General features: G+C 41.3%; 5 protein-coding genes across 7 annotated transcripts in view; 2 read left to right on the top strand and 3 right to left on the bottom strand.

Moving 5' to 3' along the window:
- The window catches only part of LOC136248648 (uncharacterized), a 32,023-nt gene extending 31,868 nt beyond the window's left edge, over nt 1-155 (bottom strand). The window contains exon 1 of the mRNA XM_066040413.1: nt 52-155. Coding sequence (XP_065896485.1) covers nt 52-76 — 25 coding nt within the window. The 5' untranslated portion in view covers nt 77-155. The remainder of the gene's footprint in view (nt 1-51) is intronic.
- Nucleotides 85-5,870, top strand: LOC136248664 (polypeptide N-acetylgalactosaminyltransferase 11-like). Its single transcript, XM_066040440.1, has 10 exons — nt 85-233; nt 2,893-3,464; nt 3,516-3,688; nt 3,735-4,107; nt 4,154-4,271; nt 4,333-4,497; nt 4,549-4,746; nt 4,796-4,897; nt 4,942-5,091; nt 5,718-5,870. Exons 1-10 carry the CDS (start codon nt 213-215, stop codon nt 5,844-5,846), a joined length of 2,001 nt encoding a protein of 666 aa, XP_065896512.1. The 5' UTR covers nt 85-212; the 3' UTR covers nt 5,847-5,870.
- LOC136248673 (ATP synthase subunit beta, mitochondrial-like) lies at nt 5,823-8,231 on the bottom strand. 2 transcript variants are annotated; one of them, XM_066040454.1, is made up of 10 exons: nt 8,064-8,230; nt 7,794-7,988; nt 7,560-7,734; nt 7,394-7,515; nt 7,161-7,345; nt 6,957-7,115; nt 6,536-6,658; nt 6,272-6,484; nt 6,055-6,222; nt 5,823-6,007 (listed from the first exon to the last, which is right to left on the bottom strand). In XM_066040454.1, the coding sequence occupies exons 1-10, from the start codon at nt 8,158-8,160 to the stop codon at nt 5,879-5,881; spliced, it is 1,566 nt and encodes a 521-aa protein (XP_065896526.1). In that variant the 5' UTR covers nt 8,161-8,230; the 3' UTR covers nt 5,823-5,878. The 2 variants fall into 2 exon arrangements, with proteins under 2 accessions (XP_065896526.1, XP_065896525.1); XM_066040453.1 differs by having other exon boundaries at nt 6,272-6,658; nt 8,064-8,231.
- Nucleotides 8,161-9,888, top strand: LOC136248692 (transformer-2 protein homolog beta-like). 2 transcript variants are annotated; one of them, XM_066040480.1, is made up of 11 exons: nt 8,161-8,248; nt 8,302-8,336; nt 8,386-8,409; nt 8,484-8,618; nt 8,668-8,758; nt 8,808-8,936; nt 8,985-9,044; nt 9,252-9,367; nt 9,613-9,686; nt 9,734-9,774; nt 9,862-9,888. In XM_066040480.1, exons 1-10 carry the CDS (start codon nt 8,228-8,230, stop codon nt 9,751-9,753), a joined length of 705 nt encoding a protein of 234 aa, XP_065896552.1. In that variant the 5' UTR covers nt 8,161-8,227; the 3' UTR covers nt 9,754-9,774; nt 9,862-9,888. The 2 variants fall into 2 exon arrangements, with proteins under 2 accessions (XP_065896552.1, XP_065896551.1); XM_066040479.1 differs by having other exon boundaries at nt 9,734-9,888.
- LOC136248683 (phosphotriesterase-related protein-like) lies at nt 9,252-22,256 on the bottom strand. The gene is made up of 6 exons (XM_066040463.1): nt 22,142-22,256; nt 21,931-22,090; nt 11,522-11,910; nt 10,999-11,207; nt 10,390-10,509; nt 9,252-10,337 (listed from the first exon to the last, which is right to left on the bottom strand). Exons 1-6 carry the CDS (start codon nt 22,215-22,217, stop codon nt 10,188-10,190), a joined length of 1,104 nt encoding a protein of 367 aa, XP_065896535.1. The 5' UTR covers nt 22,218-22,256; the 3' UTR covers nt 9,252-10,187.

The following is a 22,256-nucleotide window of genomic DNA, read 5'->3' on the forward strand; positions in this document are numbered from 1 at the left end:
AAGAACAAGACGGAACATACAGATGGGTAATACTTCTTGTTTTTTTCTTACTTTTCTCCTCGCCTCTCTCCGCCATACCCAGGCGCGAGACTACTGTTTCAGGGGAAACCCTATATATAGCGTGTTAATTTATAAGGGGCGTTTTATGACGTTGAGGTGGAACACATCGACTAGTACCACAGATGTTGTTATGGACAAGATGATCATCAGTGATGTATAGGAGTGTACGTCGTGTAAGTTGGTAGTTCGTCTATTACCCTAGGCATTGTTAATGAAACCTCGTGGGTGCACCGCCCACACACAACACACGCTGTAGTGCCATCACCTTTATAAATGAGAGGAATTTGGTTCCAGTAATTTCCACAATTAAGTCTGTGACAACTTCGATGCAACTGTATGATGGTAGTCTCGCGTAGCCAGACCGCTTTTGTGTGTGTGGGCGGGCACATACTAGGGCGTGGGCGATACTAGAAAATTTTGCTCCGATACGATTCCAAGTACTTTTGTCATGATATTGATACCGATATTGAGTACTTGTGATTTTTGTGCTTAGTAGCCAATTAGTGAATCTCACAGTGCTAGGGTCCGCAATCCGAAAAATCAACTTTTACAAATCGATCCCCCTACAATTGTGGGTTGTTCATTGTAGTATCCCATTGCTGGATCCACCATGAAACCGGAGGCACGATTGTTGTCTTCACAGAAATATCGACTTTAGTATTTCGTGAGATGCAAAAGTTATTTTTAAAATTTCGTGCTCCACACAAAGAACAGGATAGAACTTGCTACTTAGCTAGGTATTATCTAGAGTTAATGTAGTTAAAAAGTACGCACAGTAATAAGCAAATGGTTCACTGGGTTCCCGGCACAGGGTTGCTTTCTCTCAAAAAGCAGAAAACGAAACACAAATTTTCGAATTCAAACTGCCCTACCAGCCAAGACAAGAAAAGCCAACTCTTCCTCATAGTGATGTGATAAGGTTGGATGCATAGTCTGTCTATGCTGTTAGTCTGGAAAGGATCTGAGACTTCTCACCATCTGGGTGAAGAACGTCAAAAATTTCGTGCGTCATTTCAAGGGATTTTCTCAATGGTACCAAAGTGCTTTCCAGTACTTCTGATGACACACTGGTCACTTAATTTTGTTTAGAATGATGATAAAGGATGGATCAAAACGTTTGGTAGTAGTAGTAGTTGGTGTTTCTGTGATTTCATATGGTGCAATATACCAGCAGCTCACCAGGAGCTCCACCCAGCTCGAATCAAAAATGAAAGATTTTGTGCTTTTTTCGGTTTGTTTTTGGATGTTTTGCAGCATAATGGTGATGTAAGGTAATCTAGTGAAAACTTGAAGCTGCTGTGGAGCGTGATGGGTGAAGTAAAATTTGGACGATTTTGCTGCCTACCTGGATGCATAGCTTAGAGCGAGGCGTGGAAGCCGTGGATGAAATAATAATTGACAACCGCTACTACCAAACGTTCAGGGACATCTTTTGCCATAGTTTTAGTTTATAATTGATGATTGTTGTGGCTGCAGAAACGCTGGAAATGGCTAGAAAACGCGACACAATTCTTTGATGCTGCAGAAAAATTTGACGCTCGTCACCCAGATGGTGAGAAGTCTCAGATCTTTTCCAAACTAACAGCATAGACAGACTATGCACCCAACCGTATCGAAACACTATGAGGAAGAGTTAGCTTCTCTTACCCTGGGTGGTAGGGCAGTTTGAATTCGAAACTTCGTATCTCTTTGTCTGTTTTTTCAAAGAAAACAACCCTGTGCCGGGCACCCAGCAGATCATTTACTTATTTCTGTGCGTACTTTTCAACTACAACAACTCTGGATACGATTTGGCTAAGTAGCAAGTTTCATCCGGTCCTTTGTGTGGAGAACGAAATTTTAAAAATAAATTTTGCATCTTGCAAGATACTGAAAACGATATTTCTGTGAAGACAACAATCGTCCCTCCGGTTTCATGGTGGATCAAGCAATGGGATACTACAATGAACATCCCACAATGGTAGGGGGATTGATTTGTAGAAGTTGATTTTTCGGATTGCGGACCCTAACAGTGCTGAGAATTTCTCAGTGGGTTGCATTATAGTACAGTAATGGCTGAAACATTCCATTTTTTTAGTGTTTGCATCTGTAACACATAAGTTTTGCATGTACAATGTATGCAAAATATCACGTGATCACCAAGTATCAAAATTTCTAAAAAATACTCAATACCAAAGTATCAGACATTCTGGTATCAATATTTTATTACTTGTATTGCCCACCCCTAGCACATACTTTAAAAGGAAAAGAAGCGGTCTGGCTATGCAAGACTAGCGTGATGTGTATGTTTGTAAGTTATGCATTTATAGAGAGTGTGTGCCCATACCATTGACCTTATGTGTCAGAGCTGAGCAAAATATACTCTGGACAATCATGGGTCGTAAGGCCACTCCAAATAAATTCTGTTTCCCGTGCACCGTCCGCATCTGGTGACTGTTAGCTCTAAATATTCCATTGTTCCGTATTCTTCCATTATTATTCTTGCATTCTGCACAGGCTCAGTAAAAGCCATCTTAATTGTAACAGTGTCAGCAGCGAGGTCAGCAGTGCTATCAAGTCAGCACAAATTCAAATTTGTGTGTATTTTGAAGGAACAAGCTTAAGCAGCTTTTATGGTTGTTCCAGGCAAATAAAAGCTGCCAATTACAATCTTATAATGGAATAATAAAAATGAACCGCCCACCCGCATGCAAATATGCCTGAGTCCAGGGCAGGAAACAGAATTTATTTGGAGTGGCCTAATAGAACTAATTACCAGATGATTTTCTGCTCGGTTGAAGTGTATAAGTGTATACAGTCTGTAGTGTAATAATTACTTGTCTGTCTGTGCAGTTCAAAGGATTTATTAGTGGAGCATTTGTAGCCTCCCTAATATGGTCATTGGCACTAATCTACATTACCTACTCCAGTACTGATACTAGTCATGCTAATTACATGACAATGGATCACATGACAGTGGATCACATGATGATGGATCAGAAGAAGTATCCACATTTACATCATGATGTTATGAGGAAGGCAGCAGCCATTGTGACAGACTTGAGTGAGGAGACAATAAAGACGACAACCACTGCTCCCAAACACAATAAACTTCCACAATTAAAAATGAAAAAGCCCAAGTTTAACTTTGGTGGGGTTGTCAAGGAAAGTAATAGACTAGTTACAACAACAGATGATTCTAGTGATATTAATGTAGTGAAACAGTCAACCAATCAGGCACCATTGTTCATCAGTGATAAACCAATTGATGTTAAGGGTGTGTTATCTTGGAAAGAAGCCATGAAGACTCACAATGCCCAAGAGGAGCGGGAAGACAAAGATGGTTTTAACAGACATGCCTTTAACCAGTATGCTAGTGATAAGCTTGGATATTTCAGGGAGATCCCAGACACAAGACACACCCTGTAAGTAAAGTGCCATTGTGTCACTATTGTATACATTACTCACAATATTAGATGTTATGGACAAGCGTATCCTGCTGTTACCAGTATGCCTAATACTAGTATTGTTATTTGTTTCCACAATGAAGCACTGTCAGCATTACTGAGGACGGTCCATAGTGTGCTACAGCGATCACCTGCTAGATTGATCCATGAGATAATCCTTGTTGATGACTTCAGCACATTTGGTGTGTATATTCCCCTTTTCTTCATCTCACACTATCTTGTTAACAGATGACCTCAAGGCACCATTAGACAGCTATGTTGCTGATCACCTACCTGTGGTAAAAGTGGTCAGAACATTAAAGCGTGAGGGACTGATCAGAGCCCGGTTGATCGGTGCTCATCATGCTAAAGGCAAAGTGTTGACATTTCTGGACAGTCATTGTGAGGTGAATCGTGATTGGCTAGTTCCTCTGTTAGCAAGACTGAAGCAGCGACCACAAGAGGCTGTTGTTCCGGTAATTGATATCATTAATCAGAAGAACTTGGAGTATACCTGGGTGGGACTTAATAAAGGGGGCTTTAATTGGGGACTTGCATTCAAGTGGGATCCCCTCAATGAACATGCCTGGGCTGATAATCATCGCAAAATAGAACCCTTCAGGTATGACATCATATGACATCACTTGTGATCATGTGATGTGTCGTAGATCACCAACAATGGCTGGAGGACTGTTCAGCATCTATCGAGAGTACTTCTTTGCTATTGGCTCCTATGATGAGGGAATGGATGTTTGGGGTGGAGAGAACATTGAAATCTCTTTAAGGGTATTGTGTGGGTGTAGCCCTTGTGGGTGTGACTGTGATTATTGTGGATGTGTCCATGTAGTTATGGATGTGTGGTGGAGGTATAGAGATCATCCCTTGTTCAAGAGTTGGTCACATCTTCAGAGGTCACAGACCGTACACTAGCCCTGGAGGGGATGCCATGGGCCGTAACACCCTGAGGGTAGCAGAGGTGTGGCTGGATAACTACAAAGAGTTTGTGTACAAGGTAACATGCAGGTAGTGGGTGGGGCTGCTATGTATATCATGTAATCTGTAGAATAATCCTGCATACCGGTCATACCAGTATGGTGACATCAGTGATAGGAAGGCACTGAGGCAGAAGTTAGGGTGTCGTTCGTTTGCTTGGTACCTTGAGAATGTATACCCTGAGCTGGAAATACCTGCTAGTAATGGAGCAACCACCTCAACTAAATCTTCACAGTCTTGGAAGAGTGGCTTTATACACAAAGGATTGGTGAGCACTATAAAGTGTTGTTGTAACATCATGTGTGATAATTCTGTAGTTACGTAACCTTGGCACTAAACGATGTGCATCTCTTGGTCGTTACCTTGACAACAAACATGAAGTTGACATGAAGCCATGTGACCTTACTTCCAGAGATCAGGTGAGGTCACATGATCAACACCACACCCTACACATCCCCAGCAGGTATGGCGGTACACAGAGAGCAAACAACTGAGACAGTTCAACTGGTGCATGGAACCATCCATTGATGGAGGATTAATGGCTGTTAATTGTGTTGATGCAGCAGATGAAAATGACAAGAGACACTTCCCTCAATTGTGGATACAAGATGAGGTATATTATAATATCGGACTATAATGGTAGTAATTATGCTGAGATTTTTGAGGCACAATTTTCTTTGGGATTGATATCCTATTTATTTACAAATCACTCTAAAAAAAATTACCCATTATAAAGGAGGTTGGTCATTAGTACACGTGGGTAGTGTCAAACCAGCAGTGGCGGATCTAGTTTATGGTTTCTGCCCAATAGCAGTCTAACTAGCTCAGTAGCTATATTGTATAGCAAGCAACCCAATTTTTCAGTAGCATGGATGGTATACCTCCACAGTCCTTTACTCCATGCATCCAGACACACACACACTCATTTTAGCCATTAATTCCTTTTTCAGAACTCCATTTTAAAAATCCTATAATCTGCCACTGTCTAGGTTTCTGGCCATGGCCTATTTGTCCTGCAGTGAGCTGACCTGTTGGGTGTGCTCACTGTAAGCTCAACACTTAAAACTGTATGGGACCTAATCCTTGTTTTTTTTTTCTACAAGTTATTGACTTGAAGCTAAGAAATGTCACTGCACAGCAAGACTCACTGTAAACAGCTTGACTGACACCATCACTACCAGGTTGTACTCATGACCATCCTCCTATCCCATTTACAGTTTAACTAATGTCATTATACAGTCCACAGGTAGATTATTACATGCTGTCACTGCTCAGTGCTTGTACACGGACCGTGATCACAAACTAACTATTAACTCATGCAAGAATACTGACAAAGAGGCAATCTCATGGAGTTTCATCACTTCTTAATAATAATATTGTAATAAGACTAGATATTATAACTATTGATTGTCAGCTAGCTTCTCAGCCTTGGCGTACACCTGGTCGATATTGCCAACCATGTAGAAAGCTACTTCTGGTATTAGGTCCATCTCTCCATTCAAAATCATCTTGAATCCTTTAATGGTGTCCTGTCCAACGTGCACTCACACAAAGATTACAATGTTATTATACTGACCTCTAACTTCACTAATTCACCTTTAGACCCAGTGAACACTTCTGCTACTTGGAATGGTTGGGATAAAAACTTCTGCATCTTACGAGCTCTGGTAACAGTGAGCTTGTCGTCTTCTGACAATTCATCCATTCCAAGGATGGCTATGATGTCTTGAAGTGATTTGTAATCCTGTAGAGCAGCCCAGATCTATATAGTGCCCATCACACCCATATCCTACCTGTAACACTTTTTGTACCCCTCTAGCAATATTGTAGTGTTCTTGTCCAACTACATTAGGGTCCATGATACGCGATGTTGAGTCAAGAGGATCCACAGCTGGATAGATTCCTAATTCTGAGATGGCTCGTGATAGAACTGTCATGGCGTCCAAATGAGCAAAAGTGGTAGCAGGAGCTGGATCAGTAAGATCATCAGCAGGTACAAAGATGGCCTGTGGGTGGTCACATAAACAGGGTAGGGAGTTACTAACAAGAGTGGTCACCTGTACAGAGGTGATTGAACCCTTCTTGGTGGTAGTAATACGTTCCTGCATGGTACCCATATCAGTAGCTAGGGTTGGTTGGTAACCCACAGCTGATGGAATACGTCCCAGCAAGGCAGATACCTATAACACAACAAGGGTAAGTGTTTGTAACAATAACCCCTTCTCCCTTCCAATTAACAGTACAGTGTGGATCAGAGAGTGTGTAACATGTCAATCATAGGACAGTCAGGTGAAACACGGATCATTAGTTAGCATCATATCCACACACCACTGTACACTTGCAATAACGGCCATTAAAATATGGTAGGGTTCTTTATTTTTATGACAATACAATATGTGCAATGACACTATAAACCACAGACTTTAGCAAAAAATAGTGATCTATACAGTTATACTGCCCACTCTACACATAAAGTACCTCTGACCCAGCTTGTGTAAATCTGAAAATGTTATCGATGAACAACAATACATCCTGCCCCTCCTGGTCTCTGAAGTACTCTGCTACAGTTAGTCCAGTAAGAGCTACTCTAGCCCTAGCTCCTGGGGGTTCATTCATTTGCCCATATACCAGTGCTACCTACAACGCAAACTGTTACAACTATTATATATGCAAGTGACAAACCTTGGAGGTGTCATCTTTAAGACTAATAACTCCCGACGTAATCATCTCGTGATATAAATCATTACCTTCTCTAGTCCTCTCTCCCACACCAGCAAACACAGAGTATCCTCCATGAGCCAGAGCAACGTTGTTGATCAACTCCATAATCAACACTGTCTTCCCTACACCAGCTCCTCCAAACAAACCTGTACATGAGTCACTAATCCACATTCTCTAATTACTGCTCTCCTTACCAATCTTTCCACCTTTAGTGTATGGTGCTAGCAAATCTACCACTTTAATACCTGTCTCCAAAATCTCTTGGTCTACATTCATGTCAGCAAACTCTGGAGCTTCTTGATGGATTGGTGACATGCTAGACACACAGTAATGAGGGGTATACCATCACATTATAATCACCTCTCAGTCTCTACTGGTCCCCTCTCATCAATAGGTTCTCCTATTACATTTATAATTCTCCCCAATGTCTTGGGACCAACTGGTACTTTGATGGATGTCATTGTATCAACAACTTCTTGTCCACGTACGAGACCTTCGGTCCCATCCATAGCAATTGTACGAACTGTGTTCTCTCCTGCATTGAAACATTATTATTGGTTATCATATACTTGTATAAATCACCATCTGACTCACCTAAATGTTGGGCTACTTCCAATACTAACTTGGGACTACGTCCCTTCACTTCGAGGGCATTCAAAATAGGCGGTAATTCCTCGTCAAACTGCACGTCCACCACAGCTCCAATTACAGACACTACTCGACCGTTTCCAGTCGCCGCCGCTGTTGCTGATTTAGCGGCAGCTTGCGAGTTTGCCCATCGCCTGGTACCTGCATAGCGTACCAAGCAGTCAGTGACAACTTCGGACCATACAAAAATGGCGGAACACACGAAATGAAAATTACCGAAAGCAATTGTCTTCGAGGAGTTGCTCCATTGTACTGGCCTCAAAGAAGACAGCAACCTAGCTGAAGTGTTTCGCGTTACCAGTCTTCTCCACATCTCCCTTTCACCGGAACACTTCACCTATGCGCATGCGCAATTCTCACGTGAGGGACAGTCAAGCAGCATGTCTTCGCCTGATCATAGAGTAAGGATTATCGGTAATGGCCTGAGTAATGTTTCATTCTATGTGTTTTTTAGTATTCGAGATCGCCAGAGAGGAGGTCTAGGTCGAGGTAAGTTGTAATCGTATGGTTGTTTATATTTTACGCCTGTCTTTATCAGGTCGCGTTCTCATTCTAGAGGAAGGTAAAGTGATGTTACTGTGATTGTCAAGCATTCTAAATCATGTGGCGTTAAAAAGTTATTTATTTGTGGTGTAGATCTAGGAGCCGATCTGGTTCATCCCGGAGATATTCGCGTTCAGGCTCGCGCAAAAGATATTCTCGTTCAGGTTCCCGCAGAAGATACTCCCACTCTCGATCACACAGCAGATCTCCGCGTCGTAATCACAGAAGGTATAGTAATGGTGCGCTGTAATTAGAGACATGGCGCGATTTCTTATAGCCGTTCATATTCACGTTCACCACCGAGAAGACGCCACCGGAGACGTAGTCGTTCTCCAATGTCCAATAGGAAAAGGCACATTGGCAATAGGGTGGGTATTATTAGTAGTGGTGAAGTAAATTATTAGAGGTTTGTATTAGTATGACCCTGATCCATCAAGAGTGTTGGGTGTGTTTGGACTGAGCTTGTATACTGGAGAAAATGAGATAAGAGATGTGTTTAGTAAATATGGACCAATTGAACATGTGTCAGTTGTGTATGACCACCAAGTGAGTTGGGTTGTGTACATACTGTGTGTTATTACTGCATTATTGTAGTCAGGAAGATCTCGTGGTTTTGGATTTGTTTATTTTGAAGATCCAGAGGACTCACGAGATGTAAGTGCTTGTTACACAATAAGTTTACTAGTCATTTGTCACTGAAGTGTATAGTAAACTGGGTTTAGTCACCTTATAGTTGGTACAATGTGGACATTAAACTTGCCACTGTGTATGATCAACTAAAAGTACTATATCAGTGGTGTGAATCATCAAGATATCTGTAGCTAAGGACCAGTGGGGCTTTACTCAGTCTTTTCTTCACAGGCTAAAGAAAGTTTAAATGGTCAAGAATTAGATGGTCGCAGGATGCGTGTAGACTACTCTATCACAAAGAGACCACACACACCTACTCCGGGAATATACATGGGTAAACCAACTAGGTTAGTGCGTGTGTGTGTCGTACAGGTTTGTAAACTTTGTTTTCAAAGTAAAGTATTGAGTCATTGTGTTATTTTCCAAGTTTGTGTGTTAGTATACATTTCGCACCTGCCCCACAAAGACTTACATTGCCATCATTGAGATAATGCGTATGTAAGGTTATTGGCCATTTCACAAGTGGTACAAAAACCAGGGTGCAGGTAGCACTTGTAGTTTCATAGTTCTATCGTTCTTTTTTTTTTTACAGTAAACCACGGCGGAGCTATGATGATGACTATCGACGACATGACGCACCACGACGTTCCCCATCCTATTCACCACGTAAGCCATGTGGCGTGCATTAATTAGAGTTCATTAATCTTGCTTAGGTGGTCATTATCGCTACTGAGACAAGTAGATGATAGATAAGGTGTCCATCACAAACTAGCTTGTTAATGTTAATAATTACTGACTGCAATAGTAGACACTTGTTGACATGTGTATCTCTTACCTTAAGGCATGAAGTAATTTGAAGATAGAAGAATACTGAAGAGGGTAGCATACAAGTTAATGCTTAAGAAATGAAGAATGTTATCAAGCTTGTCAAGAGGGTAGAATTTGTCAAGATAGTTGAAGACGTATAAGAAATTTCAAGTAGCCTGAATATTAAGAAGTGAAGACGGTATAAACAGATGATTTAATTTGAAGAGGCTTGGATAATAAGAACACTGTCCTGAGAAGAGTAGAATAGAAAGAAGATAGAAGAGGCTTTACCAACTTGTTACCAAGTATTATTGCATGTAACAATAATCGGTAACTAATTAATATTACAAAATAATTTATTTAATTGGTTGTGGGTGTGATGAATGTCAGCCATTCCTTAGAGTTCTGTGTGAGGATATTCATGACAGCTTCTCTCTCAATGCCCCTGTCTACCATTTTAGGTACAATATTTCTTAAGATGTGACCGTATCCATGGCCACCATAATGGACCTAAACAAACAATGATGTGGTCCACCATGACAATAGCATAGTAACAACTAACCAGTCGATGCTTAGTATGGATATCGTGTGCCATCATAACTCTCTGTTGATAACCTTGATCAATTAGGAATTTGATCATTTGAATACGTTGAGCATCACTTGGCATGTCCACATCTGCAAACTACACACAACATGGTGGTATAGGTGTGGTTAAATTTGCTAAAAATAAAAAAAAACTTTAATAATTGAATTTTTTGACCAAGGCCATTTATTGAGGGGCCTTTGAAGCAAAATAACACCAAACACTTTCATCCCATAGGATAACGCTATATTTAGGTTTACCAAAATTGTGACTTGTGCTTCACCTTTGATCAAATTACACCTTTACTGGAGACATAGCCACTGTACCTACTGAACAGGGTCAGCTTTAGGGACATGTTGATTTCAGCTGCAAAATTCTTGGCATGGAGGGGAGCAATGAGCAAAACAGATTGAGATACCCTAATAGAACAGTCTCTATATTTGGCTCAAGTATAAAACTTAGCTAATTGATCATTTCTAAGTGCAAAGCTACAATTACACCTAAAGTGATAATAGGTGGAAAAAATTGCTGGAAGGAAAAATAGGTGAGAATAGGTCTATTTTACATGGTGAGTTCCCTTCCACTAACCTGGTAATGTGAGCACTCCATACCAAACAAATCATATTCCAGGTAAGTGCCTCTCTTGGCAAACTGAAGTAGTTGCTCCTTGTCAAAGATGGTACGGTCTAAATGTGACATGACAGTGTGAGAGATATCTGCTCCAGCTGCTTCAAGCACCTTCAATATTTGAAAAGGTGACTCTGGACTCCTTCCAGGGTGAATGATCAAAGGGGCACCTGTATAACAGCTAATGTGTAATGTTCACAACAAAAAAGCTGAATGACTATATATACAGTGAATGGGCCACCCTAAACTGCCTTGACTAATTTTAGGTGACTTCAAATAATCCTTACAGTGCTGTCACTGACAACAAACTGTGTAGATAGTAATAATGGGACTATAACATTACTCCTGAGAAAAATAACAGCAGGGAGAGATTGTACCCTCACGACACACTACCCATGGTAACACAGATTAGCCTCTCAGTCCCCACTCACTGATCTCATTTACTAGTCAGTTTATGTACTAATGTGAAGCATGCTGTTATTACCAGTAACACGTTGAGCAATGGCTGCGGCTTGTAAGCTTCTTGTCTCTGTGTCAGTGAGAGGTGAGGAACAACCAATTTCTCCAATAACTCCACTACGGAACGTGGTCCCTTTAATTCCTTCTTGTACCTCCTGTATAATGGCTGCTGCCATTTCTTCTTTTGTCATCATCTTTGTCTCTTCTGACATGAATGCATCCACGTAGTAACCACATCCACAAATAATATTCACATCAGAACGTTGAGAAATGTCCACAAGCAAATCTGGTCTGTATCGTAGGCTAGTTGGGCTACAGTCAACTATTGTACTACCACCAGCAATCTTGTACAACTGTAGTTCTGAACACACAAGGTCTGGGGAGGTGATCGTGAGGTTACTCTTCACTGAATACCTATTGTGAAGGGTCACAAACAAGTCAAATCAACAAGAACACTGGAGTGGCAGCATCCCTCTTGAGAAACTACCACGAAATACCATTGGTGAGTTTCTCACATACATATATATATATATATACGTTACATGTTTCTAATCAATGAGAAAACAATGTTTCATGATCTGGAGCACTGTACACGACTGATCATCTCTGAGCCAAGTACATCTGAGACTAGCGTCACCCAATTCAGCAGTTTAAAACAGGGGGTTCAACTGAACCTCCTCGAACCCCCCTCCCTCCCCTCCCCCAGGTATGGGCCTGATTAAAACATTTTCTACATTAACAACCACAAAATTGTTCTTTTACTATACCCAGAAGTGCTTGTTTAGACCAGCCAATTATGTTGGGTACCATTACACAAGGGCTGGTTTTGTGGAATAATCTGTTGACTGTCTATAAACAAGTTTACTCCTCTGACCAATCATTTCCACACTTCAGTACACTTAAAGGTGTTAATGTGTGCAAAACTGCTTGGATCTTGGAGAACTTTCTTTGCTGAATTGGGTGATGTTGGTCTCAGCCAGATGGTCAACAAACTTCAATCCACACCATATTTGTGCATACTTGTTGTATGGTACTCCAGATCATGGAACTTGGTTTTTATGCAACATACATGACAAACTCACCAACTACTTCTACTCATCATAAGAGAGGCCAACCTCTCAATGCTTGTGAGATATAAGATGGCAAAATACGACAGCTAAACAATCATTATGTATGAAGGTATTTCACACTGTTTTCACTAGAAGGGATGGATGAAATGTGCTACCAGTTACCCCTACACATGACAATAGCTTCAATTGAAGATAACTTAGTTGATTGTTTAGTGGACCCTAACTTGTGTGAAAAAACAAGGCCACATCTTTCGTCCTGCCTCAGCTGATATAGAAGTATGACAGAAACAAGTATAGTATGTCCTTCACAACCAATCCTCCTGGGTGACATTTACCGTTTAGAGATTATAAGCGCCCAAGAAAGGGTCTGGTATACCTTTTTTTGTCCAAGAAATCGCCAACTCTGGCGAGTGATATACTACACAAGATATTACAAGACATGAATAAGCGTCATCATTTATGGCTTTGCAGTACAAACTTTACTAAAAGCTCACCTCAAATCATCACCTCTTGTGTAGTTGTTAAAAACACCATCATCACTTGCCAGAGTTGGCGATTTCAATTTCTTGACAAAAAAGGTATAGGCATTTCACCAGACCCTTTCAGGGGGCACCTCCCTCACCATACTATTACCCTTACCACCCACAACACACTAACACTGGGTTGTGCGCCACCAAACGTGGGCTACTGTTTTTCAAACTGTTAACCAACTCTAGGGTGACAAATATAGGACTGTACTACAAACTGAGCTTTACATTATAAACCAAGCTGTTTGGTTACGGATAATCTGTGCTCCAATGAATCCTCTATGTATCCATCTTTTACATTTTCTGATTTCCATCTACCATGGCACTTGAATAACCTCGTTAGCTGCCTTGGTAGCTCCACCAACTCTCATACTGTGTAGCCCAAAATCTTTTGGATCATAGCCCAGATTTCTAAGTTTATTTTTAAAAAGCCTGTGAAGGCAGGTGTAACTTATGCTGCCCGACTCAAGCAACCTGTCCCCCAGCTTGGTATTACATATTGGGCGGAGCAAAAACCTTTGATCCCTCCATGAGATCTGCGTTCTCCTTATGTATTCTTCCAGCTTGTGACTGGACAGGTGGCTGAGCCACAACTGGCAATCACTACTTCCTCTCCTTTTCTCAACTGGTCTCCCTTACTATGTGGAATATGTAGCACCATGTACTCTTCATAGACAGAGATATCACAGGGCTGAATATTCACCAGTTCGCTGAACCTCAAAAACCCTGCAAACGATAACAGGCATGCAGTGGTAAGCCTTAAATCAATTAGGGTGCCACTCATCTTTGCATCTTCCACCATCCGCTACAGCATAGCTACCGCCATGGGAGCTTTCTTGACAACAGGTTTAGCCAAAGATCTCTGAAGACCCTCTAGGATAGCTTTAACAAAGGGGGAGGCTGATGGAGAGACTAAGCCTGCAGTAGAGTGTACTCATGCCAGGGAATTGCATGCTTCCTCCACTGCCGATTTTGAGCCAACTGTATCAGCAAGATGTTGCAAGTAAAGGCCAACATGGTGCTCTTTGGCTGGGATTGCTGGCATTCCATACCTCTTAGCCCAGCTCTTCCACCGTTTGTATGCTGCAAGGTATTTCTTCACTGTGGAGTTTGCTCTACTATGCAGGATAGTGTTTGGGAGCTTGTCCACCAGTTCCCGTGGTCAACCGTCCTACTGATATAGTCAGCTATTTGGTTCTTTTCCCTGGGGATCCACTCAGGCTCCACATGGATTCTTGCCTTTACTGAGGTGTCAAAGATTGCCAGGGCCTCTTGTTGGAGGGCAGGCTTCTTGTTCCCATTTAATACGATTCTCACTACATTTTGGTTATCGGTAAACCAACGCACCCTTTTGTTCTGTAATTTAGATTCAAAGGACTCTAGGACCATTCTGACTGCCCTCAATTCCCTCCATGCTGAACTTTGCGCTGCCTCCTCTTTTGACCACTGGCCATTTGCAATTTGACCACCATGTTCCATAGTGTAGCCACCATACCCCGTATTACTGGCATCTGAGTATACCACCCTTATTGCTGATGGTTTTGGCCATAGGTCCTGTCCATTGAACAGGTTGATTTTGTTCTGCCAGAACAGCATTTCAGATTTTGCCTCTGCAGACAATGCCAACTGTTGACACCATGACACCCTTGTATTCAGGACAGCATACATGCCACGAGTCATCAGACGGGTAATTGGCCCAAGGGCCAGGGACATTGAAACTATTTTACCAATCACGCTAGCCAAAAGCCTTGCTGGTATAACTTGTTTGTGACATAATGATTTTAGTAATTCACAGGTATCTGTCAACTTTGTCTGAGGGATGAAAAGTTGACCTTCACGCAGGTTAATCTCAAAACCCAGCTATATTAACCTCTGCTCGGGCTCCTACTGAGATTTTTGCTCATTAGCTATTAGACAAGCACTGGCCAGGTCTACCTTTACCTTCTTGCTAGCTTCGATAGCTTTGTCTAGACCTTCGATGGCCACTATTCCATCATCCAGGTACAGGACTACTCTTAACCAATGGCCCCTCCAGTATCCTACTAATGGCCTTAATAACTTTGTAAAAGCATAGCAGGCTGTGGATAACCCAAAAGGCAAGACAATAAATACAAAATAGGACTGTGTATTATTCCACTCCCAAGTAAACCCAAGGTAGGACTGGTAAGGCTCAAATATATCCAGTTGGTGGTATCCAGATTTTAGGTCAAACTTGAATAGGAAATCATTTTGTTTAACATTAGCATGGCAATCCTTAGGTCCTCGTACTTGAACCAGTCCTTACGTAAGTATTGGTTTAAATATCTAAGGTTGAGCACCAGTCTACCTTTTACCTCCTGGTTAGTTACTACCGATATGGGACTACAAACAAAGGGCTTCTCCTTGACTTCTCTTATGCACCTATTGCTAGGAGTTCCTTGACACTATCAGTGACAAACTCTTGATGGTTAAAAGCTGAGGCATGGTTACGCTGCTCGAATGGAGCTGGTGCGTACATCAGGGGAAGCTTATAACCGTTTTGTATCCAACCCAGCACTGTAGCTGGGGCCTGCAGGACTTCTGTCCAAAACCCAATACATTCCTTAAGCCGTCCCTGGACATCAACTATCTGTTGAATAGTGACCCCTTGTTCCTCAGCCTCCCAGGATCTGCTGAATTCTAAATCCCAAATTTCATATGGGTCAGGCTCGGGAGAGGTCGAGTATGCCTCACTTGAGCATGTTACACCTTTCCCTTGGCTAGGATATTTATTTGGGCTACCTGGTTTGGTTGGGATGACCCTCCTGGTCACCAGTGGGCTTCTCTGCCTTTGTATTATCAACACCTGGTGCACCCTTATCAGGAGCATAGTCTGATGCTCCGTTAACAGGTTTTTCTTGTCTGTAAGCCTTGTCAACACCATGTAGGTGACTATTCAGACCATCACCACTAGCCCCTTGCTCGATACTGAGCACACTTGACCCTATTGCACTACCAGGGCACCTTACCCCATTGTGACACACATCATACGACTTATTCATAAAAGGATACGGTCGCTGGGATTTGTTGCAGGATCTTGCAAGGTGGCCATACTCTCCACAAGTGTAACGAGGGCCCAGTGGTCTTGTCTTCAGGGGTGGCAGTCTGGGCTGTACATCCACAGGTCTATTGGCCGGTTCTGCCTTACCCCGCTTTCTAACTGGCCCATTGCCTAACGTGGCTCTCCTCTTTTTGCTGTACCGCTCCTTTTTTAGCCTTGTACAGCTTCTTTTCATCTTCAGAGTTGTCTGCCAGTTCGTCGGCTTCGTATTCCGCCACCACCCCCCAGTCCGTACAACTTTCAGTTTCTTTATGGACGAACAATGCCCGTATGATTTTACGGTACTGGGTTTTGCAGTGTGAGGACTCTGATTTTCCTTTCCCCAAACCGCTGTTGTAATTAATTGTGTTTGTAGTTTAGTTGTAGAGTAGTTTGTATTGTAGCTGTATTTTGTGCTTTTTCCCTTAAAAAAAAAAAAGTCTGAATGGTCCGCGATGCGGATGTGTTTCTGCCGGACCCTGATGGCCTCTGATCGAGCTCTGTGGTCGCTTTTTCTAGGGCAGCCTTATCTGCGTCACTGTTAGGGGCCACCTTCCCCAGGATCTTCTTCGCCGCATCGATGTGATCCTCCACTGTTGAATTAAAAATGAACTGTGCCTCATTGCCCTTCTTCTTGAAGTGATAGGCCTTCTTGTTCATCTTCACCATTACTTCTTGCGATGTGCTGCCCGGCTTGCTTCTACCTTGCACTGGAGTTTGTCCAGTTTGGCCGTCAAATTCGCTCGCCTCAATGCAAGGGGGTGTTACGTCGGCTCACGTTGTAGGTAGATCTGCGACCACGGTCAAAGTCTTGACTGGGAAAAATTTCACCTTGACCCTTGACTTGCAGCGTTTATCGTCTTTGACCTGTGACTTAAGTGTTTCTTGTTGAACTATTGACTTGCACTTATTTCTCTATTTTCCTATACGCACTTGCGCTTGTAATCTAGTATAATATTTTCTTAGTGCGTGCTACCAGCAGCTGGGAGAGAAAAATCATTATAATTACGGCAAAATGCCTGTTGGAGCTTTAAAACATCCTCTTAGAGATCCTTACTTCTTGTGAGTTACTTATAATCCCGTAAACTTGATAATAGCTATGTAGACTTTTCGATTGTGGGTTTTGAACCTTCCGTATTGTCTTGACCGTTGACCCTCTGTAGGAGCTATTTAGTGGCCTTGACCGTTGACTTAGAGTTTGACCGCGGTCGCAGATCAACCTACAGCAAGAGCCTGACTGACACCCCCTTGCAATGCCATCCTTCGTGGCGGTGATGGCGTTCATCAGTTGTGTAAATTGATCAGCTTCTAGAGACATCGCTACGGTTCGTAGGAAACTCGAAGAACAGTACAGTGAAACCTGTCTATTCCGGTCACCTTTGAACCAAAATTTACTGACCTTATTAAGCAGGTCGCTGCACTAGGCAGGTCACTTTGTACACAAATGACAGTTAAGGACTTTTATAATGGCCAGTTTAGACAGGTGACCTTATTATACAGTGACCTGATTAGACAGGTTTCACTGTACCCCACTAGCCTTAACACGTGGCGTAGAATGAATAATCATACCTAACTTAGCCTTATAAACCTTTATGTCACGTGAGAGAGGCTCATGTGACCACCAATAGTATTCATGCGGGAGCTTATTTTCTGTCTAATTCATTACATTCAACCAACAGAAAATACGCTTATTGATAGGCGCAGCATTTAGCCCTAGGCCCAACTTTGTAAGGGGCCCCAAGGGGGCCTTATTCAGTAGTAGCTTCCCCATAGCTACATTATCCACACAATAAAACAAATGTGACCGTGCAAAGTCTTTCCTGTAGACTCAAAGATACAGGGGAAGCCTCAGCAAGCTCAATAAGATTCATAGCAATGCAGTGCAGCAGTGGCAGCATAGACACTCGAAGCAAAGGGTGCTCAGTCTATTATCTATGGTAGCAACAAACCATTATACTCGTAACATACCTTATAAAGTAATTATATAGATACTGTGACCTTACATAAGCTAATAGAACAGTCACTGTTAATATCGGTCTGGCATACGGTATTAAAACTTCCTAGGTGGTACGTATTTGGCAGAAAGTTTGCAATAAAATTCAAGTTTGAGATATCCTAATACAGTGAACCTGTCTAATCAGGTCACTGTATAATAAGGTCACCTGTCTAAACTGGCCATTATAAAAGTCCTTAACTGTGTCATTTGTGTACAAAGTGACCTGCCTAGTGCAGCCACCTGCTTAATAAGGCCATTAAATTTTGGCCCAAAGGTGACCGGAATAGACAGGTTTCACTGTAGTCTAATACAATAAACATTTTAGTTATACTGTGATAAATTATCTTATATTCAATTTCAGAGGGTCTAATGCCCCCCTAGCTTGGCATGCTAAAATGTTAATATAATTATATAAGCAAGAGTTCATAATATATATACTGAGGAGAGTATCCTACTCTCATATACCCTGTGTATCGTGAAGTTGTGATGTAACAACAAGATGTTGTGGTTTGTGACATATGGGAAGTCATAAAAGTGCAAGAATCGTTAGCACCGTTTCGCACTTGCAACGCTCAGGATAGCCGTATTTGCGGATGGCCTAGCAAGAAACACCTACGAAATGGTCTTAACCCATGATGATTGTAGTTCGGTGAGAAACGCTTAGAGCTGGAGTTAATTTGGTTGCTAGCGATGTTGTTAGGCACACGTTCAATCGATACCATGTTCAACTAATGACATCATTAATTATACAAAGAAAAACAGGCAAACTCAGAAGTGCTACGTCATAACTTCACGATACGCCCTTCTACAGGGGTATATGAGAGTAGGATACTCTTCTCAGTATATATATATATAATGAACTCTTGATATAAGCTTATCAATAAGGCCAACGTTTATTAATGAATGAATTTCATAACAAAAGTTGCCTCTAGCAACCTGAATTTTACAATAGTTGTAGGAGTAAATGTCTATAGTAACATCTCCAAATTTTAAAAGGATAGCATATATAGGTCATGAGATATGACATTTTAAAGTTTGTCATTTTTCCATACATTACCTATGAGAGGGGAAACAGTTGCCCCTTCTGGGCAATCACATAAATAATGTGTGGGAAACAACAAATTCAATTAATGTCATTTCTCAATTTACATTATTGTTGGTGTGAATCTCACAATTAACCTCTCCAAATTTTAAAATGATAGAGTATATAGATCATGAGATATGACACTTTGAAATTTGTGGTTTTTCCATATGCTATCCATGCGATTGCCCAGAAGGGGCAACTTTACCACTTCCCATAATGTATGGGAAAACTGCAAACTTTATAATGTCATATCTCATCACCTATATATGCTATCCTTTTAAAAAATTGGATACTTTTCTTTTGACATTCACACCTGCAAAATAATGTAAAATTCAGGTTGCTAGGGGCAACGGTTTAAAATTTCTTATTATGAAATTTATCTATTCCTTGTCTTCCTGCCCCAAAAGAACATTCAACTAGTGCAGGTGGGTGGTTATTATTATTAACTAAAATTTCATTATTTTTGAAATCATCAAAATACTGCAAAAACAAGCATCAGATAGTCAGCTGGCTGCCTCAGTGAAGAGAAATGAACCATATCTGTAGGGAGTAATAAACAATCATATTATTTGTGTGCTAAGACTTCATAGACAAACGCTGGAGACACACAAATTATGACTGAATAATTTTTCTTGAAATGCTGTATTTTACAAATAATTTCCATATTTCTAATTATTTATAAATGCCAATTACAATAATAATTACCAATGCAGGTGACAAAATTGGATGCTGGTGGGTGACAGGAAACATAGTATTTACAAATGTTGGCCTTAGTTTGCTTTTAGTAATAGTCTAGTAGCTATTGTTCTTATAATGCACTTTTTCCTTATTGAAAATAGGGCCCCCACATTTTAAAGTTTCCCTGGACCCCTAAATCCGCTCTCTTAAAGGATCTATGATACTATTTATCGTGCTATCTGTGGTACTACTAGGTTAACTAAACAATCTATTACTGAATGAATTTTATACTTTATTTCATAAACATTACCAGGAAAGTCACATCAACCTCAGTCTTCAGGTACCTTCCTTGTAGAATATTTTCACGTAACTTTGAACATATAATTCCTCTTACTTTTCATTACATGATCAGATTTCTGCACACCGTAATTTACTAATTAGCAAAACACCAGTACCTATTACTGAGACCAATTATTGAATGATTTGTATATACTTTTTTACTCTGGTGACCTCAGTCATAGATAATATAGTACATTATCTATGCCTCAGTACAATTTGTACAAACTTCATTATTATACCAGCATGACTGAGGTATCATGATATTGCAACTGAAGTATGGTGGTTGTGATACAAACATGCACTCACGAGTTACAACGGCAAATATTTAGTCTTACACGTGTACAGTAGTCTCGCATGGCCAGACCCTTTTTTTTCGTCACGGCGCTTATAATCTCTAGTCGATAAGCGCCGTGATGGAGAAAAAGCGGTCTGGCCACGCGAGACTATACAGCACAGTACAGTACGAGCATAGTCTCGCGGCGCCCGACCCTAAAAAGAGGGTCTGGTGAAACTCTGTACAAAAAGTTTGAGCTCTGGAATGTTTATTGGATGACGTTTTACATGTTACGTAAGTACACTGTTTACGTCACAACATCCATTCAACCAGATCCGCTTACAGCATCACCAAACTAAGGCCAATGAAACTTGATTACCAGTTTCTCGCTCAGATTTTTGAAAAATTGATGCGGGCGGGCGGTTATTATTCATTATTCATTATTTTCTAAAAGCACAACACCCACCCCAAACATGAAGATTTCTGCCAAAAAAACAGGGAGATCTACATTGCATTAAATTGCTAAAGTACGTTACTAATCCATATAAGAATATTCAGCTATCTAAACAAGTGATTTTCCCATTAGAGCTGATTGCTCTATTAAAGTAAAGTGACTGCTCTATTAGAGTATTTCGATCAAAATTACCAATAATGAAATTCCATGCGGGTAAATAAACAGTATGCGGGCGATGACGCGAAACTACTAATCAAGTTTCGTTGGCCTAATAGTGCTACTTTATTTATTCAACATTAAAACGAACCCAACAGAATTGTATGGCTGTTTTCTCGATGAGTTTATGCGGCAGAGTCACCGGATGTAATTAACCGTAAGCCGCGAATCTTTTGAAATGTACGCGTTACATAATCAATTTGAAATGGAGTGATCTGATTGGAGCTTCCAACATTCCGGCAGCGCCAAACTTTTTGTACACAGTTTTACCAGGAGCTCGATGAGCTCCTGGTTTTACCAGACCCTCTTTTTAGGGTCGGGCGCCGCGAGACTAGTACGAGCAGTAAGACCATTCATCACTCAAGATAAAGGCCAAACTTTTAGATTATCTGTGGAATCATTTCACTGCCAATTTCACCTCCAACAACACCTGCTCTTTTTCATTTCTATGTCCATGCTCAAAGTGTTCAAAGATCCCTCACCAACCTAACTTCAACTCCCTTTAACTGTTAACTTCCCCCCCTTTTAAGTAATCTTAGACTAGTAAGTAAACTTTGTAGCTAATCACTGCTACAATTTAGCTTCCGGCCACTGACACAGGATGTCAGTGGACCATCAGTGTGCTGCCATATGTCCCAATTGTATCATACCAACATCTGCAACTTGTATGTATGTAGGTATATGTACACTGCAAAGTTTATTATTATTATTATTATCAAGTCCTCCTTATAAACTCACGGGTATTGCCGGATGACTCCCTGATTTTCTAGCTTGAGCTGCACATCAGTTACATCACGGTCCAGGTAGCGAGTTGGCTGTAGTGCTGCTTCAAAATGTACAAGCAAGTGTTCGTGCGTTAGGGTAATTCCCAACTGAGCGGGATCAATGGCTCCCTTAACTATAAGGAATGATCTGGCCATTATAGTAGAACCATTACTATCTATCTTACCTGTGATTATCTTGCCTGTATCGGTACTCATTTCAGTTGGGCTTTTGTTGCATGAAATAATTAGCGTACGGCTCATCTTTTAGCACCTTTGCGCATTAGCGCGAGCCCGGGTGGG

This window comes from Dysidea avara, chromosome 3, assembly GCF_963678975.1.
Source record: "Dysidea avara chromosome 3, odDysAvar1.4, whole genome shotgun sequence".
NCBI lineage: Eukaryota > Metazoa > Porifera > Demospongiae > Dictyoceratida > Dysideidae > Dysidea > Dysidea avara.

Excerpts from the sequence above, each read along its gene's own strand:
- LOC136248664 (XM_066040440.1), top strand. The coding sequence starts at position 213 with ATGTATAGGAGTGTACGTCGT. Across the intron at positions 3,465-3,515 it reads CCAGACACAAGACACACCCT|ATGTTATGGACAAGCGTATC; the intron begins GTAAGTAAAGTG and ends TCACAATATTAG. Across the intron at positions 5,092-5,717 it reads AATTGTGGATACAAGATGAG|TCCACAGGTAGATTATTACA; the intron begins GTATATTATAAT and ends GTCATTATACAG.
- LOC136248673 (XM_066040453.1), bottom strand. The coding sequence starts at position 8,160 with ATGTGGAGAAGACTGGTAACGCGAAACACTTCAGCTAGGTTGCTGTCT. Across the intron at positions 6,659-6,956 it reads TTACACAAGCTGGGTCAGAG|GTATCTGCCTTGCTGGGACG; the intron begins GTACTTTATGTG and ends GTTGTGTTATAG. Across the intron at positions 6,223-6,271 it reads GGGTACAAAAAGTGTTACAG|GATTACAAATCACTTCAAGA; the intron begins GTAGGATATGGG and ends GCTGCTCTACAG.
- LOC136248692 (XM_066040479.1), top strand. The coding sequence starts at position 8,228 with ATGTCTTCGCCTGATCATAGA. Across the intron at positions 8,410-8,483 it reads CGTTCTCATTCTAGAGGAAG|ATCTAGGAGCCGATCTGGTT; the intron begins GTAAAGTGATGT and ends TTTGTGGTGTAG. Across the intron at positions 8,937-8,984 it reads CAGTTGTGTATGACCACCAA|TCAGGAAGATCTCGTGGTTT; the intron begins GTGAGTTGGGTT and ends GCATTATTGTAG.
- LOC136248683 (XM_066040463.1), bottom strand. The coding sequence starts at position 22,217 with ATGAGCCGTACGCTAATTATTTCATGCAACAAAAGCCCAACTGAAATG. Across the intron at positions 22,091-22,141 it reads TACAGGCAAGATAATCACAG|TTAAGGGAGCCATTGATCCC; the intron begins GTAAGATAGATA and ends CATTCCTTATAG. Across the intron at positions 11,911-21,930 it reads GGAGTCATCCGGCAATACCC|GTATTCAGTGAAGAGTAACC; the intron begins GTGAGTTTATAA and ends CCTTCACAATAG.